The sequence below is a fragment of the Siphateles boraxobius genome, unplaced genomic scaffold (genome assembly GCF_051911475.1).
Source record: "Siphateles boraxobius isolate OS27281-9 unplaced genomic scaffold, OSU_SipBor_1 11, whole genome shotgun sequence".
Taxonomy (NCBI): domain Eukaryota; kingdom Metazoa; phylum Chordata; class Actinopteri; order Cypriniformes; family Leuciscidae; genus Siphateles; species Siphateles boraxobius.
In genome coordinates this window covers 5667510-5687204 of record NW_027508711.1, presented here as the reverse complement: position 1 = coordinate 5687204, position 19695 = coordinate 5667510, and the positions used below count along the sequence as shown (strand labels likewise).

At 37.2% G+C, this 19695-nt stretch overlaps 1 protein-coding gene and 1 long non-coding RNA gene across 2 annotated transcripts in view; both read right to left on the bottom strand.

The window, feature by feature from the left end:
* The window catches only part of notch1a (notch receptor 1a), a 33708-nt gene extending 24613 nt beyond the window's left edge, over positions 1-9095 (bottom strand). The window contains 4 exon segments of the mRNA XM_077194369.1: positions 41-379; positions 475-737; positions 6290-6362; positions 8839-9095. Of these exon segments, the coding sequence (XP_077050484.1) occupies positions 41-379; positions 475-737; positions 6290-6362; positions 8839-8902 (739 nt within the window). The 5' untranslated portion in view covers positions 8903-9095.
* Positions 1-16585, bottom strand: part of LOC143700483 (uncharacterized) — a 41198-nt gene extending 24613 nt beyond the window's left edge. Inside the window, exon 1 of the long non-coding RNA XR_013189377.1 lies at positions 16483-16585. This is a non-coding gene — a long non-coding RNA (uncharacterized LOC143700483). The remainder of the gene's footprint in view (positions 1-16482) is intronic.
* Positions 16586-19695: the final 3110 nt, after the last annotated feature.

Genomic DNA, 19695 nt, shown 5'->3' with positions numbered 1-19695 from the left:
CAAAAAAAGGCAAACTTGACACACAACTATGCGCACTTACCTGACAGACAAGTGCAGGCATAGGAGGTGTCGCTGGTCTGTAAGCAGGTCCCTCCGTTCCTGCAGGGCGAGGGGTGGCATGGGTGGTACAGGCGCTCACAGTGTGTGCCAGCGTACTCCGGTGGGCACCGGCAGAGGTACGAGCCCACCCCGTTTGTACAGGTGCCTCCGTTACGACAGGGGGAGGAAGAGAGAGCGCACTCGTTCACGTCTTGCCGACACGTCTGGCCGTGGAAGTTAGGAGGGCAGGTGCAGATGTAGTGCGAGTCAAACGCTGAACATTGACCACCGTTGGCACAGGGGTTTGACGCACACGGGTCGGCCTGTTGGCACGTTTTACCTATACACATAAAAGAAAAAGCAGAGGGTAACTTATCTTCCAGCTCGCAAGGAAGAGCATCTAGTCTGGGTGATGTAAGTGTGTGATGGTCATACCTGACCATCCAGGTGGGCAGCGGCAGGTAAAGGTGTCGAGCGTGAGCAGAGAGCAGGTTCCTCCGTTACGGCACGGGGAGCTCATACAGGCATGATTGACAGGTGTCAGACAGAGCGGATCGCTGTATCCTAAGACGCAGTCACAGGTCACCTCCACGTCATTCCCCTGCGTCCGTGCACGGCAAACACCTCCGTTACGGCACGGCGATGGGCTGCACGGGTTCGGGAACTGACATTTGGGGCCAACGAAGTCTGCAGGACACCTGAAAACACAGAATGCACACAGATTATATTATTATTACTTAATACTTTGAGAATAACAGTGAGCTGAATATGACAAAGCCTCCAAGTAAAAAGTTATTATTTATAAATACTTATTTTTTTTAATTCCAGAAAGTTTTGTTAGGATTATGGTTAGGTTTGCTTAGATACATCATTTATTTTAATATCTATTTATTTATATAAATATTCATTTATTAATGTATTTATATATACATTTAAAATAATTAAGTTATTCGAATTTATATACATAATTTTAATTTGTTTATATTTATTTATTTAAAAAAATTAAGTCTAGAATTGCAAATGTCTTCTTTTAGGGTTAAGGTTAGGATTATTTATATGCATTTAATTTTCATTACTCTATTTACTTATTTATTAATGAATTTATATTTATGTATTTATAAGCGTTTATATTTATTTATTTATACAAACAAATGTTTTCTTTTAGGCTTCAGGTCAGGGTTACTGGTATTTATACAAAAACAGCAGACATCTATGATATGTTCTACTTTAGTTGACCAAGTAAATGTGTGTGTGTGTGTGTGGATATAAACAGGGTGTGAAAGAAAGACACTGTTCTAACTCATCTGAATTCCTCAGGGCGATCAGGACCCACAAGAACACACACACACAGTGTCACATGCTCTCCCTCTCATATGGACACATACAAATTACACATTTGAACCCTTTCTTCAACAGCTACTAAAGCAAATTTCAAAATGTGAACTCAAAAGTAAAAGATATAGTAAATACAGTGTGCTTTATTCATACGAGTGTGTGTGTGTTGCAGCAGGTGTGTGCATAAATAAGGGCAGCTGTGCTGCAGGCCCCTCCCACTGTACTCTGCCCCTCCCCCATAGCCTGTTGCCATGGCGAGTGGCATAAGGTCACTAAGGCAGCTCCCAAGAGAAGAGAAAACTCCGCCCCTCCCAAACTATTGGAAATCTCACTTTTATCTGCACAGAATCTCGATTGACATGATTTGTTTTCATCCATATTTATCACTTTCATTTATTCGTTTTGTCTTTATTAAACACATCATTGTAGATATATTAGCATTGAATGTTTCTCTCTTAAATGTCAAATTTGCGATGAAATTTTTTTTTTGCTGAAATTTGGCCAAAAATGACATTTATTTTCAAAACGTAGCGCATTGCACTTTAATGAATCCAATGCTCTTTAAAAGAAAAATAGAAAATGTATACAAAAATTTTATAAATGTATATATTGTTCATATACCTACATAAATGTATTACATAACTTTTTAAAGATATCAATATTGTATGTAGTGCACTTAAGTTTAATTTAAACAAAAAAATTAAATGAATAGATATAAATTTATTAGTGCTGTCTAATCGATTAATCACATCTAACATAAGTTTGTAAATATATAATCGATTTGACAGCACTAAAATGTAAAATATATATGTGTGTCTGTGTGTGTGTGTGTGTGTGTATATATATAAATAAATAAATATCAAAACTATAAATATTTTAAAAATAAATGTAGAAAAATGACTCAAATCTAGTTAATATGTTAATTGGTAGCCATAAATCACAATACAACTGCAAATCACATGCAGTAGTTTAATAATAGAGACATCCCAATGCAAACACCTGCAGGCGCAGATGAGTGTGTGAGTTTACTTGAGGCATTAACGCAATCTCTCTCTTTGTCCCCAGAGGCAGCAGCAGAAGTCATCTGCAGCCCGTCGCGGCAACAGGTCCGAGAGCAGGAGTGCGTGTGAGACTCGACTCTGAACAGATGCTGCGGTGACCTGTGAACCCTGAGCACATTTGTGACTGCAGGCAACAGACCCCCCCATTCCAGTGGGCTGGTCTACCATCTGCTGCTGCTGCCACGGCCTTCTGTGCAAGTGTGTGTGTGTTTTCACACCGCAGACTTCCTGCCCCTCAGTGTGAATCAAAACACCAAACTTTCATTTTCTCTGTCTGGCCCACAGTGTTCTTACGGTTCACACCTTTGCAAAGACGACACATTTCAATCAAACAGATCAATTTGAGTCAGTTTCTGTTTTGGTGGCCACTACAGGCAGTGAACTTATCAAATAGTATATATCAGTAACACTTTACAATAAGGTTTAATTTGCTAACATTAGTGAACATGAATGAACAAATGAAAAATAGAGCAGTTGTTAATCTTAATGCTCAATTCCACATTTACTAAATACATTTTTTAAAATCAAAAGATGTATCTGTTAACACTAGGTAATGCACTGTTAACTATTATGAGCAAACAATGAAGAATTTTATTTTTATTGACTAACATTAAAAAAGATTAATCAATGCGGTCAAAGATTTATTGCTTATTGTTATTCATGTTAGCTTACTAATGTTAACTAACTAGATTTAAGTCGCTCACTTCACTTTCATCAACAAAACCGCTCCATCGTCGTTTTCTCAGAGCTTAAGTGAGTTGATTTTGAACTGGAATTGAATTGTAATGGGTTTAAATTCAGCTCAGAGAAGAGGATCGCAGGAAAGCACGTCGCTAAACCATAAACCGTGCATGCAAACCCACACATTAGAAACAAACACATGACATGGAAGTGTGTTTAAGTGAAATATTATAATGCAGAAGTTACTCAACAAAAGGTAAAAAGCTGAAGTCATGCTTCCAGACACAAGCTGTTTCAAACAGTTTTGGTGCGAGGCCAAAATTAGAAGCGCATGTTCATCACAACGAACTGTCTCCAGCTCACACAGTTTCATTCTACAAATAACTCATTTGCACAACATCACACACGTCTAGTGATGATGCATTTAAAACACACCACACAGAGTAGATTCGCCATCATTATAATGCCCAGTCAAAAGCTGTCACCAATCCAGCGATACAAGGTCATACAGCATTCCAGGATTCAAATAGAGAACTCTGGAATTCTGATTCCACGCTTCCAATTAACTTCCCACCCTCCAGCATTCCAACAGTTCCAGAACTGACTCAGGTGTTGTGGAATGATCAGGAGTCAAAGAACATTGTATGTTGTTCATATACGAAAAAACTAACAAAACACACAGGTACCTTGTTGCATTATGAATCGTGTTATGACACAATTTGCAATTTTCTATTCATATACATCACTAAAGCACTAAGCTCAAGTAAAACGAAGCCCAAAAATGTTGAAAACCATGGAATAGGTTGGAGCTGTTGACATTTTCCAATCATCAGGATACAATCAGGAACATTTGACCAGAAAGACAAAGTGCACTAATGATTTGAGAAATCTTGCCTTTAGAAGAATTAACACAAGACAAAATAATAGTTAAAAATACTATTTAATTCAATAAAATGTTTTCGCTAATCAGTACATCTGAATGACCATCAAAGACATGGTAAATGGATGTTTTACAAGACTACACAGTGTTATTTTAGTATTATTATTATAGTATGCATTAATATTTTGAATTAGCTATTGTTTTTATATTTTAATTTAGGTCTTTAGTAATTTTGTCATCTGCTTTTGTCATGTTTTTAAGTTTTTGTTTTTATATATTTCTATTTGACTTTATATTTTAGTTTGAGTTATTTTAGCACTTAAACCTATTTTATTTCAGTTAGTTGCAAAGGCAACATTTCTACATTTTTGTTTAAAAAGTTTTCCAAGCTGAATTTCTTCATCTAATATTGGTTTCATTTCAATAAACAAAAGCGATCTTTAATTGTTTTAGATAATAACAATACTGCTGCGCATACATAACAAGCCGTAGCTTATACATAACACCTCCATAACTCTGACCACACCTACAAATACTTGAAATAAGTGGTTTTAATATGGCATCACCCAAATAAGTCAAGTTTCCTAGTATAGAATGAGTATGTAATCTAGTATGACTATAGACTGTCAGAGTTTCACCACTTCACATGAAGATTATTTGCATTATAAATGAGCCTGTGTCATCAAAGATCATTACAGGAACACTTAACTCGACGTAAAGTAGGGCATCCTCTCACTAAATGTCAGAAGTTCATGTGAACTTTAACAAGTTCAAGCAGGGCCGACCTCAATTTAGGTGCAACAAGCCAGAGAAATCCCCACACGCTGACGCACTCACAAACACTGGCGATTTACAAACAATTTCCAAGGCTGAGATTCGGACCACACAGGAAAGGCGTCAAAGTTCAGATGAGATATTTCTGGGATAAAAAAATATCTCCGCTCTTCCTGTTTACTGACGTGGTCATCACAACAGGATGTTCTGGGTTTGGCCCCCACTGAATGTGTGTGTGAAACCCATAGATTTGCAGTGAAATAAAGTTTAAAATGGGGTTTTCACAGTGATGCCACAGAGAACCATCATTGAACAGTTTTCTTAGCGTGAAGAACATCCAGAACTCCCTCGCAATCAAAATTCAATTTTATTTTGAACTTGAAATTGTAAAAGTGACAAAGGATATGGCAATCTTTTCCTTGATTACATTTTGCAAGATTAAATGGAGAAAGAGAAATGTGGCTAACAGTCTCACACACTTGTTTGCATTTGAATTTCCCCACTTTAAAGCGTCTCACACACACTGAGGCCATTCTCATGAGCTCCTGCAATCTTGTTACCCCCTCCGCCATCTGCCCTCCAAAAAAGACACCATTCAGACACATACAGAGAGCCTCCCGAGAGTGTAAGAAAACAGATAAAAGCAAAAAAGACAACCAAATCTGATTTTGATGAAAAAAATCATAGGAAATCTTAGTGTATGCATCCTATAAGAAAAGATGCAAGTTTTATTCCATGCTTGCTAAATGTGTGTGTGTGAGACAATAGGAGGTGAGGGCCAGCTGTTGAGCTGAATGGCATGAATAGACATTGACAGAAGCAGCTTCCCACTGCAGCAGGGCACCAACGGACTACTGGGGGGTTGGTAGGGGGGTCTTTTATCTAAGTTTGAAACCAAATGACTATGGCCGCGTGCATGTTCGCACATGCGCACACACTCGAAAGATGCAGAGAGCTTTGTCTGGTTGCTAAGAAGGGTTTCGTCCTACAGATGGAATCTTAACATAGTAGATCTCAGCTTACAAAAAAATACACAGGTATACACACATTACTTTAAAAACATGGTCTTTTACAACCATTTTACTAGGCAAACTGAAAAAATAAATACAAACTAACAGCAAGTAACACTTTGAATAAAATGGGAAATTTAAGTAGAAATAGAGAATTTTCCTGTAAAACAATCTAATAGTCTTTGTTTTATTTACAACTCAATATTATGCACGTTACACTCTTTCAAATAAAGGTTCTTCAAAGTTCAACAAAGAACTGGTGCATATAGAGTCGCTATATGGTTCTTTGGAGATTCAAAAAGTTTTTCAGATCCGTGTTTTGGATTCTAGCACCAAAGAATAAATGGTTTTCCACAGAACTAGAGAATAAAAACTTTGTGGAACTTAAAAAGGTTCCTAAACTCTTAAAAATAACAGTGTTTTCCCAACGATGCCATAGAAGAACCATTTTGGGTTCTCCAAAGAACCTTGAACAGTTAAGAGTACAGTTTAATGTTTTTGTAACGTACCTGCATGATGCTTCCCCGCTCGGCTTGAGCTCGCATATTCCTCCATTCTGACAGTATTCTGAGCATCTTTGCCCTAAACAAACACAAACATATGTTAGTACATCCCAGCAATCAACTAAACCACACAAATCACCTGCAGAAAATCAGGTCAAACCTGCATTCACCTACCCACCTGTACAACACATAGCACACCTGTCAATGCAAACACACATGCTAACTCCTTACAAAAGAACCTTGCCACCTACAGACATCAATAAAGGGCCCGGAGCCCTTTGTTTTGTGGCCCCGATGTAGCGCCACTGGCCTTTTGTTGAATTGTGAATAACTGACTTTGATGGGGGACTGGCAAGGAGGGGGGTTCTTGATGAATGGTTCTTGACTATTCATCTAAAGACATCCTGAAAATCCAGTTATCTAACCCTGAGCTTGGAAATAGCTCCACATTCTCTACAATTCCCTCTCCATGTGGCAGTCAGCCTGTAACAAGGGTTTAAACCCAAAATACACTCCTTCCTGTTTCAGTATTAATATATCAGCTTCACGCCAGTTTAAGTTTAGCTGACAGTGTTGGGATGTGCACATTTGACTTTGAGTGAGCATTCTATATCGTTTAATAAGCCAAATGTGTCCAATGATGGAGGGAAGTGTATTTTTTAGCAGGAGCGTGCAACGTCACACTTTAGGGATTAACAGCACATCGAAGCCAGTCACCATAGACCGCAGTTGTGCACTTGTTGAAGGAAACCAGCTGCCTGCAGGGCGTCTTTAATTGGTAACGACTGTCTATAGACAAAGCTCTAAGTCAAAACCTTCAGATTGGTCCTCCTTGTTATAGATTACACCACTACTAATTCTCCTTTTTTCCCTTATCTTTTGTGTCCGATTCAGATGTTGCACAGCTTTAAACTTATGCACAGAATAGGCCGCACAGAACTTACTAAGCTAATTTTTGGCTGAATAAATGACCTTTTCGGTCATTTGTAGTTATTGGAAAGAGGTTCAGAAAGTCATTTTATTGAGATTGCCAATTAAATATGTTCAAGTTAAGAATTTTTCTACGCTTTTCCCAGGAGTTATTAAATATCACAATGTCATTATTTAATAAAATTTAATTATTAAATGTAATGGAAGTTAAAGGGATAGTTCACCCAAAAATTTTATTTGTCATCATTTACTCACCCTCAGGTTATCATACTAAACATGTATGAGTTTCTTGGGAAACCAACATTTGATGGACCCCACTGACTAGTATGGAGAAAACATCCACACACAATAGGCTAAACCAAAAGTAGCATGGAATTGCCATCAGATACCATTATTGTAACGTTAGCCTACTGTGGTACCCCCACAGAACTTATTGTTAGCATAATTTCTCTCTTTCTTAACTGGTTTACCTCAGGCTTGAAATGTGAAGAATTTAACATTAATAAGCGTGTTTCGTTTCCTATCCCTTCTGTCTAGTTGTGTCATTTCCCTGTCTGTCTTCTCTCGGTTCCTCTACCGGAGCGTGGCCTGGTGGAGCGTCGCGCGTGTGAGGAGGAGGAGGAGGGGGAAGAAGAGGAGAGAGAGAGAGATAGAGAGAGAGCGAGAGACGGGGGGGTCTAGGGGCGCGCGCGACAGCTGCAGAGCCCACGCCGCGCGGACAAAAGGAATCAGAGTCCAGCACGAGCCTATAAAACACTGTCTCGAGCCATTGTTTACCAGCGCACGAGAACAACAGAACAACCCCCTCCTCCTGCCCTCCCTTCATTCATTCACTCACTCACAGATCGCTTTCCTCCAGACTCCACACACAATGCAACTCAATCAACATCAGGGACACCGCAGACAAAAAAAATCCTGAACACTAAAAAACAACCACAATAACTTCAGAAATCAAGCACTTACACTGGCATAAAGTTCTGAAGTTACTCAAGCTTAACGTCAAGATATGCATCTGATCTTTAGCCTACATATTAACAAGAACAGAAACTATTCGCCAAAGTTACATTAGTGAATGAACAAATTAAAAAGATAGATTTTAGACACATTGGAAACACTTCTTGTAGCCTAACTGAGGCGGTTGTCAAAAAGTGGTCCAATTTACCCCATTAAAATAAGCTTTCACTGAATTACACTTCAACAGAATCAATAATGAATATCAATATACACCCCATATTAGAAAGAAAGAAAGAGCGAGTTGTTCTTTCTGAAAGTCTGTTATTGTAGGCTATTATATGTTGGTTTTTAGTCTACACAACTGATACCTGGCTGATTTTTGTTGTTTGTGTCTATTGTTTCATGCAACAAAAATGACAATAAATGACATACAAATAATGGAAATGAAAGAAATAGTTGTGAAAGACAATAACTTGTGTTTATCAATATCAAAGACAATATCAGAACATGCAGTTCAACAAGTGACGCTCATAGCTCAAGTTCTGCAGAAATATCTCAGAGCAAATCAAAACAGAACAGTTTGGAAACATCAGATGAATCAAAACAGAGTCATATGACTAAGTGCATATCATTTAAAAGAAAGTTATTAGAGTTGCATTGATCTTTGATACCTTGTGCCACCGTCGCGAGCGATGCTGCCGTCAGTAGCGTTAATTTCACCAAGAAACGGTTCATAACTCCGCCTCGGCGTTACAACTTCTTTAAAATCCTTTCTGAAGTTCTCATAGATCCCCCGACGTCTTCTTTAAATCTCCCAAAAAGTGCAAAAGAGTTTGAATAAATATCCGTGTTAATTAATAAATAAATTCCAGTGTCTCTCGAGAGCGTCTCTTGTCGCTGCTGCTCGTGGGAACTCTGCTTGATTCTCAGCTCGGAGCGCGCGTGAGCGTGCGCGTGCGCTGATGTCACTGTCGCGTGGGACTCAGTCGCGAGCTATTCTGAATCTGAACGACTTCTCACGCTCGAGACGCCCGCCCCTGTTATCCATCCGCGCAGGTACTGAGAGAGAGAGAGAGAGAGAGAGAGAGAGAGAGAGAGAGAGAGATTTTCTTCAAATTAATGTGCATCTGAAAAAAAGAGAATGAACACTCCCTGCAGTTTAGTTTCACCGCGAGGGAAGAAAAAAAAACTTTCTCACACTTTCTTCCCAGGATAAATGTGGGATATGCAGGTTTATTCCTGTCCCATAGAGGATTGAGGAGGGACTAGGGCGGATCACTGCTTTCTGTTGGCGCCAGTTCAGACCCATAGAAAAGGAGGGAGGTCTCATTAACAAATCAAGACCCAATGCTGAAAGTGTGTGTCTTTTGTCACCCATTTCAAAAGGAGGGAAATGTTTCTGTATCACCAGCTAAGAGTTTTTGGACATGGTACCATGGTAATGCCATGGATCTGTGCATGTGCAATAGTAATACTTACGTTTTCCTTACATGGTACCTTAGTAACATATATGGTAATACCATGTCTGTAAATGTTTAATAACATATTTTCTTTTGTATTTTTTGAACACATTAAAAGTAGCTACTTTGGAGTATCTAATATAAATGTATGTGAACATTTTAAAGTGAAATCAAAATTTAAGTTTTTTGGGCTTTTAGTATAAATATGTTAGCCTGTTATGACTCTACTGTTATCTATAAGCTAGTGTGCACCAAAACAATGACAAAATTTGCATTTAGAAGATAAAAGCATTCAAAACTCAGTCTCTCACTTTAGCATCTCATCAGATTTTCTGTCCAATCAAATGCTCTCTAGAATCTGAAGCTCCGCCCCTTCATTATAAATAGACGCTGAAGCTGCGGCTTAAATCGTTCACTTGTTCACACATTTACTGTTTTCTAGGTGAATGGCACATAGTGCATTATAGGGGATAGAGAACAATTCAGACAGTGTAAATATGCTTTCCATTGGGGCGAATGAAGTCTGGTTTCACGTTAGTGTCACGCAAACCGCCACAGCTCCAGTGATTTAGTGACGCAGACCACAAAACATATCGGACCCATTTGAATTCTGCAAAGAATTTTGAATTTTATATTTTGAAGTGATATGGAGGAGATTAGGAGGAGAAATGGTTAGAGGTTATGAGTAAAGTCCAGCTTTCCCGAGCTCAACGGCTCTGGCCGAGCTGTGATATAAACTAAACGCAATTGGCTGTTTTTAAAAAGGGGAGGAACTGTTCGATATGTCCCGCCCTGACTTCCTGTTTCAGTGAAATCTACGTCAACACACTGAATAATGCTGCACGTTTCAAGGCACTTCAGTGGGCCTTTAATAATTTAGTAAGATCGTAGACCACTTCAAACTAGTAGGCTTCTAAATTATTGCATGTTCACACACACACACACACACACACACACACACACACACACACACACACACACACACACACACACACACACACACACACACACACACACACACTCACACACACACACACACACACACACACAGATATATATATATATATATATATATATATATATATATATATATATATATATCATGCGCACATACTGTATATACAATTTTTTTCCATTTCTCAGATACAGTCACTTTACCATGGTACCACTGCAGTACTTTTATGTAAATGTGAGCACACTGTTGCTTAGTCATAATCTATTTTTCTATCACACTAAGGCACTTCAATAGTCATCTCTAAAATTATCAATAAGAGGTAAAGATCAATAACGTCAGACGAATTCCCCTTTGTATGACCTATAATTGACCTACACTGTACTTATGATCTTACAAGTGTTGTTGAGTGCTATAATTTCTCTTTTAATGTTTCTATTTACAATCCATATACACTAATGCAATTTCTGTCTTATTGTTTTTGTTCATGTACAAGTTTGCTAGCCTTTTTTCACCCCTTTTTTTGGCATGAAACTGCATGTGTAGTTTCATTGCCTGAGGAATCATAGTAATGTCACATCTTGTTTGACAGCACCCACGATATGTGTGCTTGTCTGTGTGTGTCGGCCCGTGGGAACCGTTTTATTGTGAAATCTGCAACCGCAGGGCATAAAAAAAAGTTGAATGAGAGGGCGAAAGAAAGAGAGTTTGCCAAAACTGTAACTGATGGATGTTAGATAACTGTTGATGAGCTCAGGAGACAAATAACCTCTCGTCGTGCCACTGAAGTTTCATTTTGATTCCTAAATGCAAATCTCAAAGTGTTTGAGGAAAGTTTAAGGTTGAAAAAGTCAACTAAATGCACTTAGCCAACTTTGATTTGAGAACAGCGGTACTTCCTTTTTCCTCTGTTCCTAAAACTCCCTTCCTTCCCATTTGAACACACACATTTCACAGGGACAGAGGGCTTGAGTTTTACATTGGTAATGTTTACCTGAAAATCTTGCTTATTGTGCTGTTTTTTAAAACAAGACAACATTTTTGTCTTGTTTACCAGTAAAAATGTTTAAACAACCTTAAAACTAAATCAATTTACTTATAAGTTTTTTGTTTGTTTATCTTTTTCTTGTTTTAAGCAAAAAACCTTTCCCTGCAAACCCTAATGCTCAAAATATTTAATTGGTTTGAGTAGGGTAAACTTAAATTAAACACATTAGTTCAGTAAAATTAACTTTTATGAGTATTTAGAACTTTCTTTTTCTTTTGAGTTCATAACTGACGCAATATGAGTAATCTGAATTGATTAAAAGTTTTGAGTTTTATGAACTTGATTCTTTTAATTTAGACAAACTTAAATAGGCCTATAACTGAAACTACTGGGATTTCTATTTCCCAGCATGCTTTGCCATGACAATTGAAAGGGAGTAAATACTAAAATTGTTATATAATGTTTTTTGTGCAAGATTAATGTTAAATTGGATGTTTTGCTGTTTTGCTATGCTAGAAGAGTTTCTCTTATTTGCCGTTTTTTGGGGGGTGAAGTGGAGCATGTGCTTAGTTTGAAAACATATATATGTAGACTGTCGTACTCATTCAGCAATTGCTATGCTATGGCTATCAAAGCATTGTGTTGCCAATTAGCAAGCATTTACTGAATAAGGTAGTTAAAGCCGTCCAAGTTTACACTACTAAAAATATTTAAGTTGAGATTACATACTTTTAAATAAATGTATGAATAAGCTTACACAAATATTTCAAGTTAAGAGTAATTAAAATATATAAGTACAAAATAAAAAAATCTGCCAGTTCTGCTAACTAAAACTTTGAATTTCTTAACTTAAAATGTTTTATGTAACTGATGTATTGCAGTGCAGTTTAAAAGGTAACTTGTTGTATACGGAGATGGTGAGTTAACCAGATCAAATTATTTGAACAAAACAACATGGCCATACAGTTGACCAGAATAACTCTAGTCAGGTTAACCAGCACAGGGTCCAGTCATGATCAAAGCAGCGGACAGTGAGTGTGACTGAGTTTAAACACCGTCTATCACCTACTAGATCCTGAATGAGTGAAGTACTGTAATCACCTGACGAATTTCACACTACACACTGTGAACGAGTCCTCACATGCCATCCTGATGCATCTGTGCCATCCCTCCCCCTCCGAGAGTTTGAATAATAAAGCTTTATTTGCATTTCTAAAGCTGATGACAGACACAACCCCCATTGGAGGAATCTCAAATCTGAGCTGTGCATGCCTGTGCTCTTTACCCTACAGCATGTGTGCGTGTGTTTGTGTAAACATTTACGTTTGGCAGATGCTTTTATCCAAAGCAACTAACATTGCATTTCAAGGTGCACATTTACATTCAGTTCCTGCTTTACCTAGGAATGGAACCCATGGTCTTGGCGTTGCAAGCGCTCTCTCTCTACACACACACACACACACACACACACACACACACACACACACACACACACACACACACACACACACACACACACACACACACACACACACACACACAGTTGTGTGCAGGTGAGAAGGACACTTCACGCCTCATGGCAGGAAACAGGCCCAATTCACACAGAACATGGAGCTGAACCCACAAATGAGTGACTGTAAAATCTGCTTCTGACAACCTGAATATATGTATAGTCGCTTGCTGTAATAATGATGCTTAATAACTTCAATCATCATTTTAACTTTCTCTTAAGACCTTAAAAAGAGCTCGACTGCTTTGGAACACATTTAGGTCACAGTTGAGGAAAGACAAATCTGAAAAAACAGACAATAAGTTGTTATTTTAAGTGCATGCACTTCTGATAATCTTCTCAGACTGTGTACTCATGTGTGTGTGTGTGTGTGTGTGTGTGTGTGTGTGTGTATATATATATATATATATATATATATATATATATATATATATATATATATATATATATATATATATATATATATCATATTTCAGTAGCTTCAGTGCTGCAGTGCCACCAACAACATCTCAACATCTCACAGATCCGTTTCTCGTTTCAGTGTTAAAAGATTCACATCTTTTCGAGTCTGGTCTGGTCTTGTCTCTGAATGAACTTTTGTAGAAAGTTGTAGAGTAGAGTTTCAAGAAACACAACATATAGTTTGTTGAATTGTGAGTGCGGCAAAGTTGGCAATCTGAAAAATGAAGATACTGCAGATTGCATATACATTCAGAATAGAATTGATAACTTTTAGAAAAAAATAGGGTTAACAGAATTATTAATTATGTTTTATTGGTAAAGAATTGTGTGTGGTTTAAATTTTTATTTTTATACGTGTGTGTGTGTGTTCAAAAGTTTAAGGGATGGTAAGATTTTAAAAAAAAATTGAAAGAAGTCTCTTTTGCTCACCAAGTCTGCAGTTATATGATTTAAAAAATACAGTAAAAAAAATCGTAATATTGTAAAATATTATTACAATTAAAAATAGCCATTTTAAATGTGAATGTATTGTAAAATATAATTTATTCCTGTGTTCAAAGCTAAATCTTCAGATGTCAGAAATCAGTCTAATATGATGATTTGCTGCTCAAGAAACATTTCTGATTATTATCAGTGTTGAAAATAGTTTTGCTGCCAAATATTTTTGTGGAAACCATGATAGTTTTTTTTCCTCAGGATTATTTGATGAATAAAAAGAACAGCATTTCTTGTGTATACTGTATATAAAACCTCTCTTCTGTTCTTGCTTTATCCCATCTTATTCCCTTCTCATTGTCTCGCCATGTCTTTCTTTTTTCATCTCTCATCTTGTCTTCTTTTCTATTCTCAATTGCATCTCTTCTCATCTATTTTTTATTTAGGCTAAATAGTGTAATTCTTATTTAGATTTTTGTGTGTTTCTCTTCTCTTCTCATTTGGTATGTTTGTCTCTTGCTGGTGTGTGTGTGTGTGTGTGTGTGTGAGGGTTTTGTTTCTCAGCTGTTCGCTGTATCATTTTCTCTAAGTCTCCGACAACTGGTGTCCAGACCTCGCCCTGGGGTTGGTCCTCTCGCTTTCCAAAAACAGACTCCTTAAACACTCCCGGGGCTTTGGTTGACTTATCGAGCGCGTGTTCTGTGTCCTTGCCAGCGTCTTGTGAAGGTTGTACAGCATTTGGCCTGAGCCGTCTCTGTCCGTACTCTTGTTGAAGGTTTTAAGCTGCTCACCATTTAGACAGTGCCCTTGAGACAAACTCAACTCCTGCGTTCAGCATCCTCCAAAATATCTCACAGCATTGTCCTCATAGCACTCGCTCTGTCTCCTTGACCTCGCTCTCACTCGATACTCTGCCATCTCGCTTTACTCTCTCTTTCTTAACGTCTGCTTTCTCACGCTCAGAGCGGATGTGTGTCTCTGCCAGGAGAGTGTCGATCATAAAACATTTCACTTTGAGCCCATCAATGAGAAGAAGATTTTACTCTCACTCACTCAGATGCACACAGGTGGGGTTGTGTGTTCATACATCATTTTCTAAGTAGATGCATCAGGCAAGTGTGTTTGTATATTTATGTGTGTTGATCTGTCTGGTCAAATATTATATATACTGTACAGGTCAAAAGTTTGCACTCAGTTAGTTTCAGTGCTATTTTAGCTTTTATTTTTATTTTGAATTAGTTTTTCATGTTAAGTTTAGATGCATTTTTAGTAATTTCATTATATTTTGTCATATTATAGCCTAGTTGTTTTTTTGTTTTGTTTTTCAGTTTTAGTTTTAGTAAGTTTCATTTTTTATGTATATCTAGTTAATAATTTTAGTATTTAAGTTTACTGCCAAGGCAACAGTTCTATTTTTTTTAGTTTGTTTTTCAACGAATAACTTAAAATTAAGATTCAACACAAAGTTTGCACATCTAATGGGCAAAAAAAGCTCATTAAGGGTGTTCAACCAAAAAAAAATGTAAAAAAGAAAGGAAAGTTTGCACACCACAGCCTGAAAAATAGATTTTTTTTTATCTCATGTTCTCACCACAGGTGAAGTTTCGAGGCCATGGCTCTTTATCAGGTTTTCGTCTTTTTTCCCCCCAGCTTTTTTCAATTACAATAAATGTTTTGAATACTTTTAGTAATAACCCTGGTTAAAATATTTCTTTTTTGAAAGAAATGAATGCTTATTCAGCTAAATTGATCAAAAGTGACAGTAATGACATTTATAATGTTATAATATGTATATTTGGAATAAATGCTGTTCTTTCAAACATTCAATTGATCAGAGAAATCAGGAAAAAAATGCATCACGGTTTTCACAAAAATATGACGCAGCACAACTGTTTTCAACATTGATAATAATCAGAAATGTTTCTTGAGCAGCAAATCAGCATATTAGAATGATTTCTGGAGTAATGATTCGGAAAATTCAGCTTTGATCACAGGAATAAATTACAGTTTAACATATATTATTACTGTTTTTACTGTATTCATGATCAATTAAGTTAGCCTTGATGAGCGGAAGAGACTTCTTTCAAAAACATTTAAAAAATCTTAATTATTCCAATCTTTTGACTGGTATATAGGCTACATTGTGTCTCAAATATTTCTCTAAGTAAAATACTTTGGAAAAATAAAAATAGACAATTCAGATTCATTTAGAATCGTTGTTATCTGACTTTATGGGAAAATGTGAGAATAAATAGTGCTGTAGTCCTATGTGATGAATGAATGTGTGCTGCTGTCCTTCTGGATAAATTGAATCCCTCATGTGTGTGTGTGTGTGAGTTGTTTATGTGTGTATTCACATGCTAGTGTGTGTGGGAGACAGCAAGCCTGCTTTAGGATCACTCGTAGCAGACAGCTGTTGTAGTGAAATGCTAACCACGCTAAATGCTAATGTGTTTAATGGTTAAAGGCCGTGCGAGCGGACAGTCCTCTGAACCTGACACTACAAACCCTTGACACACACACACACACACACACACACACACACACACACACACACACACACACACACACACACACACACACACACACACACACACACACACACACACACACACATTTGACTAAACTACTTGAAGATTTCGGAATTTCTGTTGTTCAAACAATAATTTTTGAAAGAAGTCTCTCATCAGGACTGCATTAATTTGATCAAAAATACAGTAGCCTATTAAGTATTATTACAATTTAAAATAACAGTTTTCTGTTTCAATAAGTTAAAATGTTATTTATTTCTGTGATCAAGTTTGTATTTTCAGCATCATTAGCCTACTCCAGTCTTCAGTGTCACAGATCCTCCAGAAATGATTTAATGGTGATTTAAAATTTGCTGCTCAAGAAATATTTCTAATTATAGCCTACAATGTTGAAAACAGCTGTGCTGCTTCGTATTTTTTTGTGGAAACCATGATAAAAAAATTAGAATAGCATTTATTTCAAGCAGAAATAACATTATGAATTATAAATGACTTTTCTGTCACTTTTGATCAATTGAATGCGTCCTTGGTTAATAAAAGTATTAATTTATTTCAAAACAAAAAATCTTATTGACCCCAACTTTTGCCTGGGTCAGTTTAGAAGTCACTAAAAATATTTGCTCGCAGAAAACTCAGGCAGTGACACTGACCTTTTGCTCATTGGAGGAGGAGTGAATGTGTGTGTTTGTTGGGGAGAAGCTGGTTCTCATGGTCTGAAGTCTCATGGGACACTGCGACAGATGTGACGTCTGCCCACCCTCTCGCTCCTCACACACACACACTGCAATCCTACACTGGCCATGTTCATGTGCACATCCTTCTCATACACATCCATTTGTTTGCCATGTGCATGTGTGTTTGCATGCACCTGCACACGTGTGCGCACATGTCTGCATTGCATGCGGACAGGCGGTGAGAAACGGCACAGTTAAATGCTCTGGGTGTGTTTGTGGGTGTGAACGGTGATGCTGAAGAGTGCAGCCTCGGGTGATCTCTCAGGATGGGTGCAGGTTTGGGCCTGAGGCCGTCACACTCGAGTTAATGACAAGGTACGATCAGAAAACACCTCCACAGGATGAAGAGATTAGCATCGGAGAGCTGGAGGAAGAACAATAAAACATGACATGAAGTGCACTCATCTGACATCATGTTTTGTTCATTATTAATCACTGTTTGGTGTTTAATAAAGGAATTAAGGGTTTATGAAATTGTTTGTAGCTTAAGGAGATCTTTTTCTGCGCCATTTGCCGGCAGGGTTTAAAGTGGGAAAACTGAGGCTAAAAAACACTTAAAACAGAGAGAAAACCCTCCTTAAAAAGTGTTTATATTTAATGCACCTTGATTTGCCTCTGTTTAGGAACACTTCTGACTACTTAAACAATAAAATTCTGTAAGCTATAAATTATGAATTTGTTACAATATTGTTCACAGTCCTGCTATAAAATCTGATCATGGAGTTTGGTATAATAAAGTTTTGGTTGTATTTACTCAACATTTATTTTCAAATGGAATAGCATGTACTTGCCATATAGAAAAATATAAAATTATATAAAGTTTTGAAAATAAAAAGTAACTGTAGAAGAGAAATTAAAATCTAGGGAGACAGAAATTAAGTGTTTATCTGTAACACTCAGATTAACTAAACAAAATAATCAATTCTACTCTATTATAGTCTGTCCATTAAAATTTAAATGTATTTCTTTTTTCCCCTTTAAACTCAAACTAGGGGAAAACTAGCTCATCTACCTGAAGAATCCCCTATATATACATAGAGAGAGAGAGTGAGAGAGTGAGAGAGAGAGTGAGAGAGAGAGAGAGAGAGAGAGAGAGATTATTGGACTGATACTAAAATGTTCCCACTCAATTCCAATAATTCATCACTCTTAAACAAACAAGCACACACACTTTTCCACAAATTTTTCCTCACACACACCTTGCTGTTCACACGCCTCCCTGTCTCACCCTCTTGCTCAGACCTGTCGACCGAAACTGACTCACTCAGCAGTGTCTGTGTGTGTGTGTGTGTGTGTGTGTGTTTGCAGCCCACACTGCTGGCACTTGCTCTTATTCCCACTCTCTTATGATCATGTGTTGTTCTTCCAAATGGACACACACACATTATTGTTCTTATACTATTAAATGTTCGCACGCACGCACGCACGCACACACGCACACACGCACACACGCACACACACACACACACACACACACAGCTAACATAATATATGCATTGAATACTTTAATTTCAAAATGCACCAAATTCACAAAAATATCTGACATACAAATTACGTTATGTAACTACAATGTACATTATAATTATAATATCAACACATTGCACATTTCATTATTACTTGTAAGTAGACAACTAAAATTAACCAAATGTGCACAGCAATAATAAGAGGTAATACCCGAAACAGTGACCCCAAAAAATGGACACTTAAGTCTAACAGGGAACATTCTCAGGACTTTAGCTAATGTTCAGGTAAGGTTCTCTCAACATTATGAACAAACATTCTTACAGTATAATTAATAGAACTTTCATTCAAAGTTATCTGGCCTTTATGGAACGTCGTTCATGGAACATTTTTACCTGAAACACCTTTTTAAATGTTACTATTCGTTTCAAACAGTTCAGAGAACATTCAAAAGTAACATCCCATAATGTTTGCAAAAGTATCAAATGGAATGTTTCCTTAAACTGTTTTTTCTTGGTTATTTAAACGTTAAAACATTTAAAAAACTGGACGTTCAGAGAACATTCAGAAATACTGTTTTTTTCATAACTTTATGGAAACGTTCTCTCAAAGTTCTTCTAACATATTTTTGTTTGAAGAGATGCTGCACTTCTCTTCATAATTTTGAATCAACTGATTTTAAGTGCATGTGCTCCTCAAGTTCACACAGCTGCATCTTTCTTTAAAATAAATGCTACTTGGTTTGATATTTTCTTATCTAATGCATTGACATTCAGACATACATTTTCAAGTCTATCAGTGATCTTCGGAATACAAAACATGGCAAGGCAATAAACAAACATGAAACAAAAGCGCGAACAAAATGGGAAATGCATGATGCCTGTATTAAACCAGCTAAAACCTGATTTTCCAAATAACAGAGGTAAGTGTGACTTCCATCAGTCATCACCGCCCTCTACCTCTAGCTTTTTCATCCATATGATCTGTGTTTCCTC